General features: G+C 56.8%; 1 protein-coding gene, 1 long non-coding RNA gene and 1 other non-coding gene across 8 annotated transcripts; 1 reads left to right on the forward strand and 2 right to left on the reverse strand.

Annotated features, from left to right (window-relative positions):
* Positions 1 to 3,788: 3,788 nt before the first annotated feature.
* On the forward strand, positions 3,789 to 9,750 carry RAB26 (RAB26, member RAS oncogene family). 6 transcript variants are annotated; one of them, XM_061152577.1, is made up of 10 exons: positions 3,789 to 4,116; positions 5,175 to 5,285; positions 7,359 to 7,472; positions 7,629 to 7,670; positions 7,757 to 7,823; positions 7,971 to 8,023; positions 8,382 to 8,447; positions 8,530 to 8,586; positions 8,676 to 8,752; positions 8,855 to 9,750. In XM_061152577.1, the coding sequence occupies exons 1-10, from the start codon at positions 3,922 to 3,924 to the stop codon at positions 8,955 to 8,957; spliced, it is 885 nt and encodes a 294-aa protein (XP_061008560.1). In that variant the 5' UTR covers positions 3,789 to 3,921; the 3' UTR covers positions 8,958 to 9,750. The 6 variants fall into 6 exon arrangements, with proteins under 6 accessions (XP_061008560.1, XP_061008564.1, XP_061008563.1 ...); XM_061152580.1 differs by lacking the exon at positions 3,789 to 4,116 and adding an exon at positions 4,328 to 4,429; XM_061152581.1 differs by lacking the exon at positions 7,359 to 7,472.
* A 3,794-nt stretch (positions 9,751 to 13,544) lies between these two features.
* On the reverse strand, positions 13,545 to 16,922 carry LOC133063340 (uncharacterized). The gene is made up of 2 exons (XR_009694384.1): positions 16,680 to 16,922; positions 13,545 to 16,456 (listed from the first exon to the last, which is right to left on the reverse strand). It is a non-coding gene; the product is annotated as an uncharacterized LOC133063340 (long non-coding RNA).
* Positions 16,557 to 16,639, reverse strand: LOC133064127 (small nucleolar RNA SNORD60). The gene has a single exon (XR_009694594.1). It is a non-coding gene; the product is annotated as a small nucleolar RNA SNORD60 (small nucleolar RNA).
* Positions 16,923 to 17,213: the final 291 nt, after the last annotated feature.

The raw sequence follows: 17,213 nt of genomic DNA on the forward strand, positions 1-17,213 counted from the left end.
TTCATAGCACACATCACTATAGGACTAGGGGGTCAGACATATGGATGGGCAAGTCAGAAGGCAGAGAGTAGGAGCTGAAGGTCCCGGACCAGGGGACTGGGCCAGCAGAGGGTGCTGGAGAGAGGGTCCAGGAGTGACTCCTGGGGTGGTTCCATCCATTTACTGGGATGTAGAACCGTGCAGCCCCTCCCCGCCCAGCAGTGAAAGTGAAAGTCGTTCAGTCATGTCGGACTCTTTGCAACCCTATGGACTATACAGTCCATGGAATTCTCTAGGCCAGAATACTGGAGTGGGTAGCCTTTCCCTTCTCCAGGGGATCTTCCTGACCCAGGAACCGAACCGGGGTCTCCTGCATTGCAAGCAGATTCTGTATCAGGCAGGGCCAGCCCTAAGCCAGAAGGGCCGAGCCCTGGTAGGTACCCCCTCCCCAGGGAGACACAGCCTTCATCCTCACCTCTACCTCAGCCCCAGGGTTCATTTCAGCTCCAACCCCCACCTCGGGGACCTAGCCTGCCTTGGGGAGATCTCCTCTCCAGGTCTGAAGATGCCCAGCTCCAGCAGCTCCCCTGCTCTGCTGACCTTTCCCACCACAGGGCCTGCTTCTCCCCTTGTTGGGTGCCCGTGTCCAGGGCTGTGTGACAGACATCTCCACGTGCTCAGCGTCTGCAGCATGGGTGGGGCTTACCTCCTCTCCCTGGGACCTGCCAGGGTGTCTTCGCTCACAAGGCTGGCAGGTGAGGTCCTCTCCACCTGGGCTTCTCTGCCAGGCCACTCAAGCTTTCTCACAGGGCGGCAGCTGGGTCCCAAGAATGCGTGTTCGAGGGGCCAGGAAAGGAGAGCTGCTAGCCTGGAGGGCATGGTCCAGAAACAGGCCCAGGGTCACTTGCATCAGTCACAGCAGTCACAGACAGCTGCCATAGACCCTCCTCTCACTGGGAAGAGCAGCAAAGGACCTGTCATCTTGAATCCAGCCGGGCACCCTGCAGGGTCCAGATTCTTTCTTGCCTCCCCTCCAGGCCTGCAGACTCTGTCTCCCCTCCGTCCTCATTAGCCCTCCTTGGGCTCCTGCAGACCCCTCAAACTCACCTCCCTGTCCACATGCTGCACCACCCAGCTCCTCCTGGCCACACCCGCTGTTCCTTTAGCAGCACCCTCTCGCTGTTGCTCTCTTCAGAAACCATGCATGGCTCCCTACTTCCCACCGAACAACTTCCAAGCTCCTAGGAAAAACATTTAAATTCACCTTCCAATCTAGCCCCCTCCTTTGTCACCAATGGAATCACCTCTCATTTCTTCCAAGCAATTGGACCACACTTTGGCCTCTTCTACTCAAAGTGCCCACCTCCTGGCTCTCTGAATCTACACATACTCACTCCCTCCACCTGGCAAGTTTCTGTCTCGTGTTGGACTCCTGCTCAATCTTCAAAGCCCGGTGCAAATACCCCGCCTCCACAAGGTCTTGCTCTCACTACTCAACACACTAGACTTACCCTTCTTGCCTGTGGAGGCATGTTCTCCCTCAAATCTGTGTTGGCAACAATGTGTCCTCTTGAAGTGGGGCCCACATTTCTAGCTCATACTTCTTTCACCAATTTCATAGCTGTTTATTGAGGCCTGGAGCCGGCTGCCAGGGATATGACAGTGACCAAGACAAGCTGCTTCCTGTGCCCAGAGAGCTTACATCCCAGAGGGTGAGACAGATGGTAAACAGAGGAACTAGAAGACATGATGATCAAAGATTAGGAGAACTGCAGGAAGGCAGAGGGGACCTGCAAGCCAGGGACTCAGAATTCCCTTTTCAAGAGAAACCAGAGACATGAATTTTCACATACTCTCCCAATTTTAAAGGTTGCAAGGTCAAGTCTTTCTCCACTGCTTTCAGTTCCCTCTGCTCCTAGCTTCCCACTCTTTCTGGATTGCCAGCCTCCTCTCTTCCTGTTTACCCTACCAGCAGCCAACCCCCCCCCCCCCCAACTCAGGACACCTCATCTGTAGCCCCACCCCTAGGGCACTCAAACCCCTGGCGCTTCCCATGCCTTGGCAGCAGCTGGCAGGAAGAGAAAGAGAGCCCATGGACTACGATGCCAGGGTCAGTGGGCACCACCGTGCTGAGACCCTGGGCCAGCCTCGTGGGAGTGAGATACCTGGAGTCCCCAGGGCCACGGCTGTGGGAGCCCAACACCCCAAACTCAGGCCTCACCAACCACACATCTGGGCAGTGACCTGGAAGAACTGGGGAACCAGAGGAGAGAGACAGTCAAGGAGGTCAGGAGGCCCTCAGCTGGGTCCCCAGCTCTGACAAGGCCCCGAGGGATGAGTCTCTCTCCAGGGAACCTCTAGGTAAGCCCTGCTTTATGCTCTCTAGAGCCACAGTTCCCACGTAGATATCCTAGCTCTGTGCTTCCTGCCTGGTGACTAGACAGCTCCCTTCCTGGTCCTTCTCCCCCACGCCCCCTGCCAACCCCCAGCCTTGGTTTCCCATCTGATCGTCAGGGCACCAGCGCAGCACCCACCTGCACCTAGTACATGATGGCCTTCAGTGCAGGGCAGCTTTGTCCCAACCCTCTCATGCAGGGCCCTGCCAGGCCTCTCGAGGAACTGCTTGGCTGGGTGGCATCCTTCCATCTGTGTTTGCCCAGACCTCTGAGCCCCAGAGGCAGCGTCTGCACACTGTGATTATCTGGACTCCGGGCGCAGCCAGCTGAGAGGGCTCAGGCCTCTCAAGGGCCCGGGGTCCCAATGACAGTGGCTATGTCTCAGGACAGAGTAGTGCAGAGCAGGAAGCTGCCTTTCGTCTGTACCTGCTGGCTGCAAGCCCTGGGAGAAGGGCATGTCGGCTCACCACTCCCAGGATTCCCAGACCAACTCAGCCTCATCCTCAAAACCCGGAGCATCTTGGGTGGCAGTCCTGGGACAGAGGTGCCAGGCTCTGCAGAGGAGTCTGCCAGGCCCCAGCACGCGACTGTCAGCACTCGAAAGCATTGGAAAGCCCAGGAGCCAGCCACAGCCTGGCCTCCCACCTCCTTCACCTCCCGGGTCCCTGAGGGCAGAGCCCTAGGAGAGTGGACGCTCAGAGGGCCTGCCGCTGACTGTGACACTGACTTCCCTTCCCCCAGGGATCCTGAAGCTTGAGCCCAACAGACAGAAGCTCCGGGGGAGAGCGCCAGGCTGCCTCGGCCCTGCCACTCAACCTGGCCCCTACGGCCTGCCTCTGATAACCAGCTGTCAGCTAAGCCCCAGGAGGCGGGACGCACCCGGGTTTGTTTGCCAAGCACGGAGTGTTGGAGCTTCCTGGACCTATCTGCCCTGGAAGGGAGGGGGTGGTGCCGCAGCAGGCCAGGTGGCACCTCCGGCTGAGATGGGATCGAGTCCCAGGTGCCCATCCCTACGCAGGCCCGCTGCCTCAGTGCCCCCCTCTCTCCTCGTCCCGGGCCTGGAGGTAGTCCGGGGGCGGGGGTCACCGAGCAAGGGGCAGCGCGGGGCGGAGTGGTGCACAGCAGAGGAGCGACAGGACGCCGAGTGCTCGGCCACCCAGACCCACTGCCCCACACCCGCACCGAAGCCCGGGTGCAGTTATGGAGAGGGACCCTTGGGCGCAGGACAGGGCGGTAACCACCCCCCAGGAGCAGAGGCTCCGGGACCCTGCGCTCCTGGACCCTGGCCCCGGGCCCCGCCCCCAGGGCGGCCGCCTCATTTGCATGGACCCGCCCCCGGGCGGGAGGCCGGGCCTGAGTGGCTGCGCGGCCGTGGGGCGGCGGGGGCGGGGCGGCGCGGAGCCTGGCGCCCGGGATGTCGCCGCCGCCGCCGCGGGACGGCTTCGGCTTCTGCTCCGGGTCTGGCTCCGAGGGCGAGGGGAGCAGGGCGTCCCGGGGCGCGGCGGCTGCGGCGGGAGAGCACTGAGCGACCGCCAGCCCGCCCGCCATGTCCAGGAAAAAGACCCCCAAGAGCAAGGCGGGCAGCGCACCCGCTACCTCTGCCCTGCCCGCCGCCAACGGGCCCCGGCCGGTGCGACCCGGGACTGCGCGCCCTGGCCCCGAGGCACCGCCCAACGGGCCCCCGCAGCCCGGCCGGTCTTCGATCGGCGGCGGCGGCGACTTCTACGACGTCGCCTTCAAGGTGAGCCGAGCACCCCCAGCCCCAGGCGATGCGAGTGCAGCAGGTGGCGTCCGGCCCGAGCTGAGCGGGGAGGGGGTCCGGGGAAAGGGTGCAGGGCCCTGCGGAGCTTCAGCGCGGAGCTGGCTCCCCGAGCAGCACCCCGCAGCTGGCAAGGCTGGCGCGGTGCACTGCGCGCTCACACACACACACACACAGCTGTCAAACCCGGGTTTGGGATACCCAACATATGGCAAGGCTGCCCTCTGCCCCTCCTCGACCCACACCGGGCGGGCAGGGCCGGACAAGGGGTCCTGCGGAAGTCAGAGCCTGGCAGGTATCTTTTCCTTGTTCCCTGATGCTCCTACCCCTACCAAAGGCCCCAGCCTCATTTTCCCATATGTTGCCTTCTCTGGCCCACAGGGTCTCCCAGTCTCCTTTTAGGGGGAGAGACTAGGAAGGGGTTCACAGGTTGGGTGAGGCGCGATGGGGCCTCCTTCAGGCCAAGGCAGGTGAATCCTGGGGGGGGGGCAGTGGGCAGCAGGCCCATCCTTGGGTTTTGGAACCTTTGGCAACAGACTGGGGGAGGGCAGAAGGGCTTGAATGCCTTCCCAGCTCACAAACTTGGCCTGAGCCCCTCCCCATGCCAAGAACTGACCCTCACTTGGCAGACTCTACTCTAGAGTCTTGCTGGAAATGGAAGAAGCCCTCTGGCTCAGAGCCCCCATCCCCACCACCCCAGGCCTCTCAGGAGGCCCCCAGTGACCAACACTCTGGTTCTGCTCCCCACGAAACTCCAGTTGCTCCCCTTTCAGACTAAGCATGGTGTCCAGGTAGCGCCCCACATGAAGGCAGCAGCTCCTGCCCTCCCACTGATGGAGAGGGGACAGAACCTTCTGGAGGAGGCAGTTAGAGGTCCAGGCCCTATGTCTCCCCAGGCCCTGCTGCACCTGCAGACCTTCTCCACTCCTGCCCCTCACCCACGGGCCCCCTCTGGCCAGGCCAGCTCAGGGGAGACTGGCCCCTCCCCTGGAGGGGTTCCCAGATACCCAGGTGCCCTCTGCCCTTTCCCCGTGCCCCAGGTCATGCTGGTGGGGGACTCAGGCGTGGGGAAGACCTGCCTGCTCGTGCGCTTCAAGGATGGGGCTTTCTTGGCGGGGACCTTTATCTCCACCGTGGGCATCGACTTCCGGGTAAGAGAGGGGGCTGACGTCCCAAGCACCAACTGGGCCCAGCCATGCCCCAGGCCCCCAACACCAGCTCATGGCTTCTTGAAACACCCCTGGCAGCTGGTTTTCCATTAACCCTGTGGGACCAGTGGCCTCATGAGGTGGAGCCCCGGGCTGGCCCACCTGCCTCCCACAGTCAAGGTAGTTAAGCTGGGATGCCTTTACCACCAAGCTGCCTGCTTCCCGACACCTCAAGGGTCCTGGGTCATGTGGCAGCTGTATATGATTGAAGCAGAGATGGTAACTCTGCATCCCGGGCTGGCATGACCCTGTGGGCTGGGTCTTGTGCCTTGGGGGAGGTGTGTCCTGGTGCCCCCATGGGAACTCAAAACCCATGGCCACTGGGGAGGCCAGCGTCACTGCCCCACTGCCCGGAGGGGCCCTGAGGTGCTAGGTCCGACTAGACAGATGGCTGTGGTGCTTAAGCACACCCTTGGTCCCAGAGTCAGGGAGAAGTCCCTGCCCTTGGGCGGGGAGGCTTTTGGGAAATGATCCCCGCCCCCCAGCCCTGACTGCTTTCCCCTGCTAGAACCCCCTCACCACCTCAACCCTGCCAGGGCTGTGTCCTGGGGTCCTTCTGGAGGACGGCCCTCGACTTGGCTCCCCAAGAGCCCTCGAGCACCCCAAGCAGCCTGCGGGGCCACGGCGGGGGGGACCGAAGCTTTGGGCCTGCTGGGCTCTGGCACCCGTCTGAACTCCTGTGTCCTGGGGTACTGGTGTGTTCTCAGCAAATCCCAGATTTGCATTTTTCTCACCCTTTAATTAGACCCAGTCGGCAGAAGGCGGGGAAGGAGGCCCATTCTGGGGACAGGGGGCGGGGGGAGGGGACCTCCCTCCGGTCTGGGGAGCCGCTCTCTCTCCTGTTTTGGGGTAGAGCCCCTCACATGCTCTGGGATGAAGTAAGGGTGGAGGCACCAGAAGCGGAGGTGGCCCTGGCCTCACCTCCCCCTTGTCACTTCCCTCTCGGCTCCAGGGCAGGTGCGGAGGGAGGTGAGGCAGTTTGGTTCACACCCTGTTCGGGGCGCTGGGGAAGGTGGGATGTCCCTGCAGCTGGGCAGATGGTTGCGCCGTTCCCTGGAGACCCAGAAACACCCCGACAGCAGGAGCTGGTGCAGAGGGAGGAAGTGCTGTTCCCGGGGCCTCAGCTGGTGACTGGCAGCACCCGCCCCCGCCCCCACCTCGGCAGATGGGAGCCGGAGTTGAGCCACTTCCTGCTCTAGTCCTGAACTGGGAGGGCCCAGCAAGGGAGCATCACCAGCCAGCCCACAGGGAGCGCCCACTGGGTAACAAGCCAGGTCCTGGGCTCTGCGCTTACTGCTCGGAGCCCATCCCTGGGGGGCTGCAGGAAGAGAGGCTTTTAAATGACCGCCTTATCCCTGTTCCGGGCCAGACTCAGTTCTCTCTGCTTTGCACACAGTGCTCATAAATTAATCAGGGCAGCCATGTGACAGGCACCCTGGTTATCACCGTTTGTGGATGGAGAAACTGAGGCACAGTGTTAGCAATAGGCCTGGAGTCACACAGTGGGTGACTTCAAGTAAGTCCTGCAAGTGAGAGGTGCCGGTGGCCCGGGAGAAGGGCCTGGGGTGGGGCCTGGGGGCTAGGAGCAGAGCACAGGGGAGAGGAATACAGGGTGAAGCTGAAACAGCAAGTGGGCACAGGGAAGCCAGCTAAGGCTGGGCAGCAGGGAGCAGAGGACAGCGGGTGAAGGAGAGGGGATGGGCTGGGGGTGCAGGTCAACGGGACTCAGTGACTGGGGTGGGCGGCCACCAGGGGCCCTGGAGGGCAGGGGTGCTGGTGGGGCTGTGTGCCAGGCCTCCAGGCTGGGCAGAGGAAAACACCTGGCCCAGAGTTGGACACAGCTGGCCATGGAGGGGGGCAACCTTCAAGTCCATCAGGATGGCCATCTGGGCGGGAGTGGCCTGGGCACCCGCTGTGCACGAGCCTCCAGGAGGGGCCCAGCAGCAGGAGGTGGAGGTGTCAGTGAGAGCTGGCTGGCCCCGGGGACTCAGATTCAAGGGGACGTGTTATCTGCAGGTGGAGGGCAGGAGGTGGTCAGAGGAGAACCAGGAGGTGGGCCTGAGGACAGAGCCTGACCAGAGGAGGCGTGGGGTGGTGGACTCAGGGGTACACCGGAGCTCTTCACCTCAGGTGCAGCCCTGGCCTGGCACTGCCTGTCCCCCCACCCCATCCACTCCACCCCGACCCCCAACCCCCAACTCCACCAGAGGGGCACGGGTCTAGCTGCCACCTAGGATGGTGCATTCGGTGCTGGGCTCTCGCTGGAGCTGGCTGGTTGTGTTTCAGAACAAAGTTGTGGACGTGGATGGCATGAAGGTGAAGCTGCAGGTGAGAGGTGGTGAGGGGGTGGTGAGGGCAGGGGGCCCCTGGGAAGGCCCGGGCAGCGCTGATGGCTGTTCCCGTCCCGGCTGTAGATCTGGGACACGGCTGGCCAGGAGAGGTTCCGCAGCGTCACCCACGCCTACTACCGTGACGCCCACGGTGAGCACGGGGCCCGGACCCCAGGCTTCTGCCCCAGGAGGGCATCCGGGGTGTGAGGGGGGCAGGAGCGGGAAGGGCGGGGCGCACGAGGAGGAGGTGGGGGGCAGGCGCTATGGCTCCAGAGATCCTCACTCCCCTCACCCCCAGCACTGCTGCTGCTGTATGACGTCACCAACAAGGCCTCTTTCGACAGCATCCAGGTCAGAGGCTTCCTTCCGGGGGTCGGGCGGTGGGGAGACAGGCCGAGATGGGGCCGCCCTCCAGCACAGAGGGCCTCAGGGTCCCAGGCTGCTGAGGACCCTCCTGACAGCGGGGAGGTGGAAAGACTGCCCCGCCAGGCGCATGTTGAGTGAGCGGAAGGGGGGTCCTGGGGCACTTTCCAGTCCAACACCTTAGATAAGGAAGCTGTTGGGTTGCCCGTGCATGGCACCCAGGGAGCACTAGTTCTGGGGCCCCTCTGCTGGTCAGACACCATCAGGCACTCTGGGGGTGTGTCCTGGAGGGGCCGGGGTGCCTGGAGCACTGGCCTCCAGCCTGGCCTCAGCTCCGCCCCCGCAGGCCTGGCTGATGGAGATCCAGGAGCACGCCCAGGATGATGTGGTTCTCATGCTGCTGGGGAACAAGGTGGGCACTCTAGCCTCGCAGGGGAGCCGGGGGTGGGGGTGGGGGGTGCCAGGGCCAGCTCTCACCAAGGTTCCTACGCCAGGTGGACTCTGCCCAGGAACGTGCGGTGAAGCGGGAGGACGCGGAGAAGCTGGCCAAGGTGAGCTGGGGTGGGGTGGATGGTGTGCAAGCGCCCCGGGGCTGTGGGGCCTGAGCCGCCCCTGCCAGGCTGCCCACGGCTGTTTGCAGGACTACGGGCTGCCGTTCATGGAGACCAGCGCCAAGACGGGCCTCAATGTGGACTTGGCCTTCACGGCCATAGCCAAGTGAGTCCTCAAGGTCACCAGGAGGAGCCCCAGACCCAGGGTTCTGCACCCCCTCCTTGGGGGTCCAGGCCACCCCATCCCACAGTCATCCCTGCCCCACAGGGAGCTGAAACAGCGCTGCACCAAGGCCCCCAGCGAGCCCCGCTTCCGGCTGCATGACTACATCAAGAAGGAAGGTCGGGGGGCTTCCTGCTGCAGACCCTGAGCCTGCAGGGCCTGGCCACCAGGCGTCCTCCCGGAAGACTGGACAGCCTAGAGCAGTCAGTCCCAGGCTGAGCCTCGCCCACCCCTCATCTGGGCAGCGATCCAGAGCCGTGGTCCCAACAAACGGGCTGCACAAAGCCAGAGAGTCTGCAGTTCTTCACCTGCTGCTGCCCGAGGGCCTTGCCCCAAGGCAACCATCTTCTGTACAGGAGGGGCACCGAAGGGTAGACTGCTGGGCGCCTGGTCCTCTAGCCACAGGGCTCTGCCGCCTCCATCCCCCCATGGGCACCCCGAACTTTCAGGGGGGGCTGCAGCACCCACACCACATGTATAGTGCCTAACTGCCTAGAAAGCCATGTTTTCAGCTGCACTTGCTGCCCAGGAAGGAAGGGGCAGGATCCTGCCCACACCCGGGGCAGAGGGCTCCACCACCAATCCCACCCTGCACTGTACCCCAAGGACCACAACTGCCGGCTGCCAGCCCCCCCAATGGAAGGCCCCGGTTCCACATCAACAGGGTCTTTCAGATTCCCCTGGAGGATGCCAAGGCTATGGCTTTGTAACGCAGTGTTCAGCCCATGGGAAGTCAAGGAAATGTCAGGGAAACCAGGCCCACCAGCCTTGCCTGGGGACCAGGGTACCGTTTCAGCAGGCTGACACGCAGCCTGGGCTCAGTGAGGTCGTCACAGGGGTGGGCAGGGCACTCCACCTTGTACTAAAGAAAAAACTCCAAGTCAGTCTTTTGACCAAAAGCTTTTGTTTCCGGTCCTGGTGAATAAAGTTTGTTTTCTGGAGTGCCTGCTTCGTCCATTGAAAGACAGACACAAGCTCTGGGACCATCCGTAAGGAATTAAAGAGTTCACGAACCACCCCAAGGCAAAGACAACCCAAAAACCTAGAAAAGGTGGTCCTAGTAAGTGGAAAATCACTGGCATGAACTTCCATTTTCATGTTGCTCCAAGACTGCCCAGGGATGGGCTGTCATCCCAGGGAGTCCTCTGGGGCGCTAACAGGTGTGAACACACACACACATGCTGGACCCCAAGAAATATTCACTGAGAGGTTGAGAGGTAAAGGCCTTCTGCAGCTTCTTCAGCCTAGCACTAGTCTCATGGCCCCTACCTAACTAGGACCATGGGACTCTATCCCTGCCTTGTCCACGTGACTTCTGCTGGAACCCCTGCCTCACCATCACCTTGACATGGAATTGTTGCAAACTGGAAGAAACAAACTCAACGGATTAAAAAGACAGGGACCAAATGCTAAGGATTATGGCAACTAGAGGCCCAAATGGGGGTTAAAAACCAGACAATAACAATTAAAAAAAAAATAATAAAATAAAATAAAAAAAACAATAAAAAAAAAACACAAAAAAAAACCAGACAATACTCAACGTCCCTTTACTTAAAGTACAGTCTAGACAGTCAGCACTTGGGTTACCCCATCAGAAAGAATGAGGCCACTTGGCATGGTCGTGTATTTTCTTTTACTACCCCAGTGTCATGATGTAACACACCTCCCTTGTTCAGCTAGGAGGAAGAACAAGGCCAGTCCGTTATCAGTCACTTCATCAGCCCAGGAACTTGAGACAATGACAGTCTGCAGTGAGTTCCAGGTGGATTCACTCATGGCAGACAGGACATCTTGGGTGGCCCCACCACAGACAGCTCCAACCCCTGCTGAAACGAGGCCAACTGCCCTTCTCCCCAGGGTGGGCGATGTTATAGATGGTGACACCAGGTTCCTCTGACTACTCAGTTGGCCTCGTGTACATTGTCTCATAAAGAGCATCGTCTATACAAGCAAAGGCCACAGCTAATCCTGGGAAAGGGGGGTTGTGGTCTGTTGAAGAGGGCAGTTAGTTTCTATCGACTACCAAGAAATAGATGTCTGGGAGGGGTACAGGCCCCGGGTGGGGGTTCTGGTGCAGTTTGAGAAGACCCCATCACTGAATGTGGGTGTAAGCCTTTTCAAAGTCTTTGGTGGAGGCAAAAAACTGTGTACTAGGCGCTTGGTGCCAGGCCTACCCAGGCGATAGAGATCCCTTAGGCCAGCTGACCTTGGGGGCACCACCATTGGCAATTTGATCTCTGGTTGCTGCCTCTCCGAAACCCAGTTTGTACCAGTCCTGGATTCATGTACTGCTGAGACCTTGCCCTCGTGTGAAATGAGCGCAGTCGTTTGCACATTCTTTAGCACTGCCTCTGAGCTTCCCCTGTGGCTCAGCTGGTGAAGAATCCACCTACAATGCACAAGACCTGGGTTCCATCCCTAGAGAAGGGAAAGGCTACCCACTCCAGTATTCTGGCCTGGAGAATTCCACGGATTGTATAGTCCATGGGGTCACAAAGAGTAGGATACGACTGAGCGACTTTCACAGGGATTGGAATGAAAACTGACCATTCCCAGTCCTGTGGCCATTTGTTTGTAGTATGGAGAAGGCACTGGCGACCCACTCCAGTACTCTTGCCTGGAAACTCCCATGGACAGAGGAGCCTGGTAGGCTGCAGCCCATGGGGTTGCTAAGTCGGACATGACTTCACTTTCACTTTTTTTTGCAGGGTGACCCACAAATCCCCAATCCTCTAAACACCGCCCCCCCCCCCCCCATGTCCAGCAAGGACAGCCTGTCACTGCAGCATAAGTCCCTGATGTGACTTTGGTGCCTGAGACAGGCTTCCTGGTCTCAACCCCCGTTCTCCCATTTTCAGCCTGTGAGTTGAGGCTTGTTGACCAGCCTCTGAAGAAGGCAATGGCACCCCACTCCAGTACTCTTGCCTGGAAAATCCCATGGATGGAGGAGCCTGGTAGGCTGCAGTCCATGAGGTCGCTAAGAGTCAGACAAGACTGAGTAACTTCACTTTCACAAATTGGAGAAGGAAATGGCAACCCACCCGTGTTCCTGCCTGGAGAATCCCAGGGACAGGGGAGCCTGGTGGGCTGTCTATGGGGTTGCAGAGTCAGACACGACTGAAGTGACTTAGCAGCAGCAGCAGCTTTGTAGTAATGCCTACTAAGATCCACTTGACTCCAGGATGTCTGGCTCTAGGTGAATGACAATACCATTGTGGTTATCCAGTTAATAACTTTCTGGTCTAGTTCTGTGTATTCTTGCCACCTCTTAAACTTTTCCGCCTCTTAGGCCCTTACCATTTCTGTCCTTTACCCTTCCCATCCTTGCATGGAATATTCCCTTGGTAACTCCAAATTTCTTGATCTCCTAAGTCTTACCCATTCTATTGTTTCCCAGTATTTCTTCCCATTGTTCATTCTCATGGCCCCCTAGTAAATTTCCATAGGTAAGGAAAGCAATTTGTGATGGAAGTGCCACTATCCATCCCCACTTCACCCTCATCTCTGGGCCCAGGTTTGCTCAGGGGCTGTGGGCAGGAGGGTGTCAGAAGTAAAAGGGATGGGGTCAATGTCATCTGTTGTGTGTGTCAGGACCGCTTCCTCTGCTGCTCCAGTGCCTAAGCTGGGACCTTTTGGTGTCCATGGCTACTTGTTATGAAGCTGCAAGATCTCAGCCCCATACTTTACAGGGGATTGTTACATGCCATACAGCTGCATGGCATTTTGAATTTTTTCCCGAGCTTTCCTGATAGCTCAGTTGGTAAAGAATCTGCCTGCAACGCAGGAGACCCCGGTTTGAATCCTGGATCAGAAGATGCCTTGAAGAAGGGATAGGCTACCCACTCACAGTATTCTTGGGTTTCTTTGTGACTCAGCTGGTGGGAAGATTCCCTGGAGAATTCCAGGGACACAGTCTTGTCTAGCTGAGTCAAGGCTAATGTGTTACTGTTACTTGGGGTTTAGGTGGGTTGAAGGTGTGGCAAGTTCTTTAAAAACTCATGCCCATCGAGTCAGTGATGCCATCCAGCCATCTCATCCTGTCATCCCCTTCTCCTCCTGCCCCCAATCCCTCCCAGCATCAGGGTCTTTTCAGTGAGTGAGTCAACTCTTGGCATGAGGTGGCCAAGGTATTGGAGTTTCAGCTTCAGCATTTACTGACTTACAATGTTTTCACTTCTCGTGTACAGCAGTGATCCCATCATACATGTATCTCTAGGCCTATCCATGTTGCTGTAAACAACGTTTCATGGTTTATGGCTGAGTAACATTCAAAGAGTTGGACACGTCGACATGAGTTGGACAGGACTGAGTGGCTGAACCGATATTCCATGGGCTACATACTTCATGTGGTCACTAAAAGTTGGACACAAATGACCACATAGTATTCCACTGTGAAAAGCATAATCACATGCTAGCCAAGTTATGCTCAAAATCCTTCAAGCTAGGCTTCAGCAGTACAGGAACCAAGAACTTTCAAATATACAAGTTGGGTTTCAAAGAGGCAGAACATAACTGCCAACAATCACTGGATCATGGAGAAACTAAGACTGTGAGGAGAAATAACCTCAAATACACAAATACTACCCTAATAGCAGAAAATGAAAAGGAACTAAAGAGCCACTTGGGGGTAAGTGAAAAGGCTGGCTTAGAACCACATCTGTAGACGGACATTTAGGTTGCTTCAATGTCTTGTTACAGAAACCATGGCAAGGGAAAGAGACAAGTGACACTTGGAGATGCAGAACAGCAGTTTATTTTAGCACCTGTTCAGACTCTGCAGAGTCGCCTCCAGAGGGTGAGTGCACAGGCTTTGTTCTGACCATCTTATATGGCATGGGGCTCTGGGTCCCAGTGACTTTCCCGCCTAAGCAGTTTGGCTGACCCAATAAGTAGGCCAGTTTACAGAAGTGGTGAGCATAGCAATAAACAAGCAACCATTTTTTTTTTTGCTCTTCATTATGAAAAGACATTATAACAGAGTGCATGTTATCTTTTTGAATAATTGTTTTGTCTGGGTATGTGCCCAGGAGTTGGACTGCTGGATCATATGACAACTCAAAAAAGGGAACAGCTACCCACTCCAGTATTCTGGCCTGGAGAAGTCCATGAACTGTATAGTCCATGGGGTCGCAAAAAGTCACAAAGACTGAGTGACTTTCACTTTCCAAAGGTCAAGCTTGTTAGCCTCCTCCAGTAATCAAATTGACAGCAGCTACTGCCAGGCCAACCTGGAGCCACTGAATCTAGTTGCTTGGAAAAGTAGCCTACTGGCTGAGGAACGTCTCCCAGCTTCTGTATCAGGACCCTACCCTCCAGAATAGTCCCTCCCTTCCTTTCCAGCCAGATACAAAATGGCTTTTTAAAGAGACCCAGAGCAGGAGCTTTAGAGAGGGCTAATTTTGAAAGTACAAAAAAACATCTTTGGGGGCACTCAAACCTAATGTAACTCTTCTCTCTTAGAACAGCTGTCTATTTCCAGGGGTTATAATATATTCCATGTATTGAACTTGTTGCTATGAAATTTGTGCCTTTTTTCTGGAAGAACCTGTAACCCCAGGCTTGAAGGAAATTAAGAACTTCAATGTCATTCTCATCTGAGCCTCCATATCAACATATATCTACAGACTGTAGAACAGTCCCTTTTAGCATATCTTCTTTAATTCCTTTCTTAGGGTTTGGGCAAACAAGTGTTGACATCCCAACACCCCTGTGGTGGGTACTTCTGTCCACCAAGTGCATTGCTGCATCTGGTCCAGGTTGGGGTTAGTCCGCTCAAAGGCAATCTGATACTGTGAGGGGTCAACTGGGATTTAAGGTCAGAGAGTGAATCACACAGCATCTTCACGGAGTTTTATAAGGATTGGCCACAAGGGGGTGTACAGGGACCACTGCATCTTCCTGCTGAGGTCTTGCACCATCCTGTATCCCTCATTTGGCTAACTGACAGAATGGGACTCCTGTATTCAGACAGAGCACCAAGAGCCTATGTTTTAAGAATGCATCTGTTTAGGGTTGTAACCTTTTCCATCTAATCTTATGGCAGCTACTGGCTTAAGATGAGTTTCTGCCGGTTGGGCGTTTATGGCCTTCCAGGGACCTGTTTCAAACTGCATTGTTCACGGCTTGCAGACTCTGGTTGGGAACAGGCCCCCGCTCTTCCTATTGATCAGCCTCAGCCAGGGTCAAGGTTAGAGGCTGCTTAAGGCCTCCTAACCACCATGTGGCCCTGAGGGAGCCCAGGTCTCTCCTTGATAGTGGGGTAGGACACTCAACTCAAAAGGCATGTGAGAGCTCAGTGAAGTAAAGGGGCCAAGGATTTCCATCAGCTAGTCACCAGGAAGGAGGCCCAGCATGAGAAATCTGGACAAAGTGGCTCCTGTATTAAAAAAAATATACTTCTAAAAAAAAAAAAAATATATATATATATATATATATTCTTACCTGCCATCAGGGGCTCCTCGATGGATACAGACATCTTGTGGCAGGGGAGCAACCTGAATCCCTGGGCTTCCAGCACGGCCATCCCAGGAGAAGGGGCCCCTCCTTAGCGACCAAGGGCAGTCCCATCCCCAGTGACTGGCCTGTGTGTAGACTGGGCATGGCCCGGGGCCTCCTGGTACTCACTGGCCAATGGTTAGTTGGCTTACACATAAACCCCCCTTGTTGGTCTCACCTCCAGACTGATGGCTGACCCCTCCTGCCCACTTTTGGGTTGCCCTGAGGTTATGAAGCATTGCCGAGAGCAAAGGCCATCTATTTAGTTTGAGCCTTGGCCTGGCTTTTTCATGGTGGTCCTTTCCTTCTCCTCCATCACTAAATACTTCGAAGGCCACCTCTAGGAGCTATGGCATTTGTGTTTGTGGGCCTAATTGTAACTGAGTTTTTGCCGAGTTTCAGGGGGACTGACCCTAGGGAGCAGAGAGGTCAGCCTGTTCGAAGGAATGAGAAAGTATATTTGAAAGCCAGTTAACACTGAAAAAGATCAAGGAAGTGACCTAAGAGGAAGAAAACCCTGTTCTCTTTCAGGAACAGCCTCTGAAGGGTTTTTAGAAAACCTTGAGTATCAAACTTGATACATGGCAGTTGGCTGAACTGACCTTAAGGTCTCTCTTATTTTCCTATACTTGAGTGTATCCCAGGGGACTGGGCTGCATGGAACTGACCAGGTAATAGGGTGCTTGCAGGTGGGAATATACGGCACAGGCTGGACGTGAAGGGGATCCCAGAAGGAGTGAAAATAACTTAGAGGAACTGGAATTGGGAGTAACAGAAGGTGGCACGAAGGCAGAGGGTGAGGTGGGAGCAACAGGAGGGTCCCAAGTTATTCACCCTGCGTTCCTGATAATGCCTAAAGGGAAGTATGAATTCTACTGGACATAGCATTGAGTTTGACCAAGGCAGTTTGCCTTGAGTGAGGTTCAAGAAATTATCTTCCCAAAAGGCACGAAACACCAGCCTTCCTCCCAAGAGGGAAGCCTTAGAAAAAAAGCAAGGCAGAAAGCGGGAAGAGAGGGAGAAACCAGACATTCCCCAGTCACAGCTGGAAAAGGCCCTGGATTTACCTGGAATCCAAGGATACCCATCAGGGCACCAAGGCCCCTTAGAAAGATGCTGACCTCAAGGTCTTCAGCTGGGTCACCGACGGTCCTGAAAGTCAGAAAGAGCCCAATTGTGGACGGATGCTCTATCCTGCCATTTCTGGCAAGACGTGTTTTCACCCCCAGGCCCTTCCACGGCGGGGCACCTAAAGCCTCAGTCTTGCAATATAATCAGACTGCACGTGCAGTTTTCATACGAGGTGTCAGAAATTAAAGCAATTCATCACAGGCTCGGAACTGAATTTGGGAAGCCAGCCCCAGCCCAGCCTTACCTCTGGGAAGCAGAAACAATTCGGAATTCCGACGCAACTGGGGCGAGCGGGAGGCAGAGGAGCGTAGAGAGCTAAAGATCAACGTGGGAGCTCGGGCTGAGGGAGGAGCCCGGGGGCCAGGGCTGAGGGAGGAGCCCGGGGGCCAGGTTAGCCGAGTTTGGACCACCTTCCCGGGCCCCACCGGGCCAGGGTCCCTCCTTCAACGTGCATCACTTGCACCTAGACAACCACTTTCCACCGCGTGCTAGATCCTGAAAGACCGCACGTTCGCCAGACTCAAGTATTTATAGAAACTCTTCCAGCTCTGCAATTGGGCAATCCCGGAGGAAGTATCCGCCCCCGTCAATGCTGATACGCTCTTCTTTCTACTCTTCCTGTCTTCACCAACCGAGCCCTGGCATCGCTTTCGGGAGCGGACCAGCACCCTTAAGCCCCACCCTTTTGCAGAGGCCATTGAACCTAGCTGTGACTGACGGATAGACCCAGCCAATCAGAGCCCGAACTGCAACATAGAGTGATCCCGAAGCCACCAAT

Source organism: Dama dama, chromosome 10 (genome assembly GCF_033118175.1).
Source record: "Dama dama isolate Ldn47 chromosome 10, ASM3311817v1, whole genome shotgun sequence".
NCBI lineage: Eukaryota > Metazoa > Chordata > Mammalia > Artiodactyla > Cervidae > Dama > Dama dama.

Bases quoted from the DNA above. Each gene is read 5' to 3' on its own strand.
- RAB26 (XM_061152576.1), top strand. From the start codon at position 4,938: ATGAAGGCAGCAGCTCCTGCCCTCCCACTGATGGAGAGGGGACAGAAC. The intron at 7,671-7,756 runs GTGAGAGGTGGT...TCCCGGCTGTAG, and splicing joins GCATGAAGGTGAAGCTGCAG to ATCTGGGACACGGCTGGCCA. The intron at 8,753-8,854 runs GTGAGTCCTCAA...CCTGCCCCACAG, and splicing joins GCCTTCACGGCCATAGCCAA to GGAGCTGAAACAGCGCTGCA.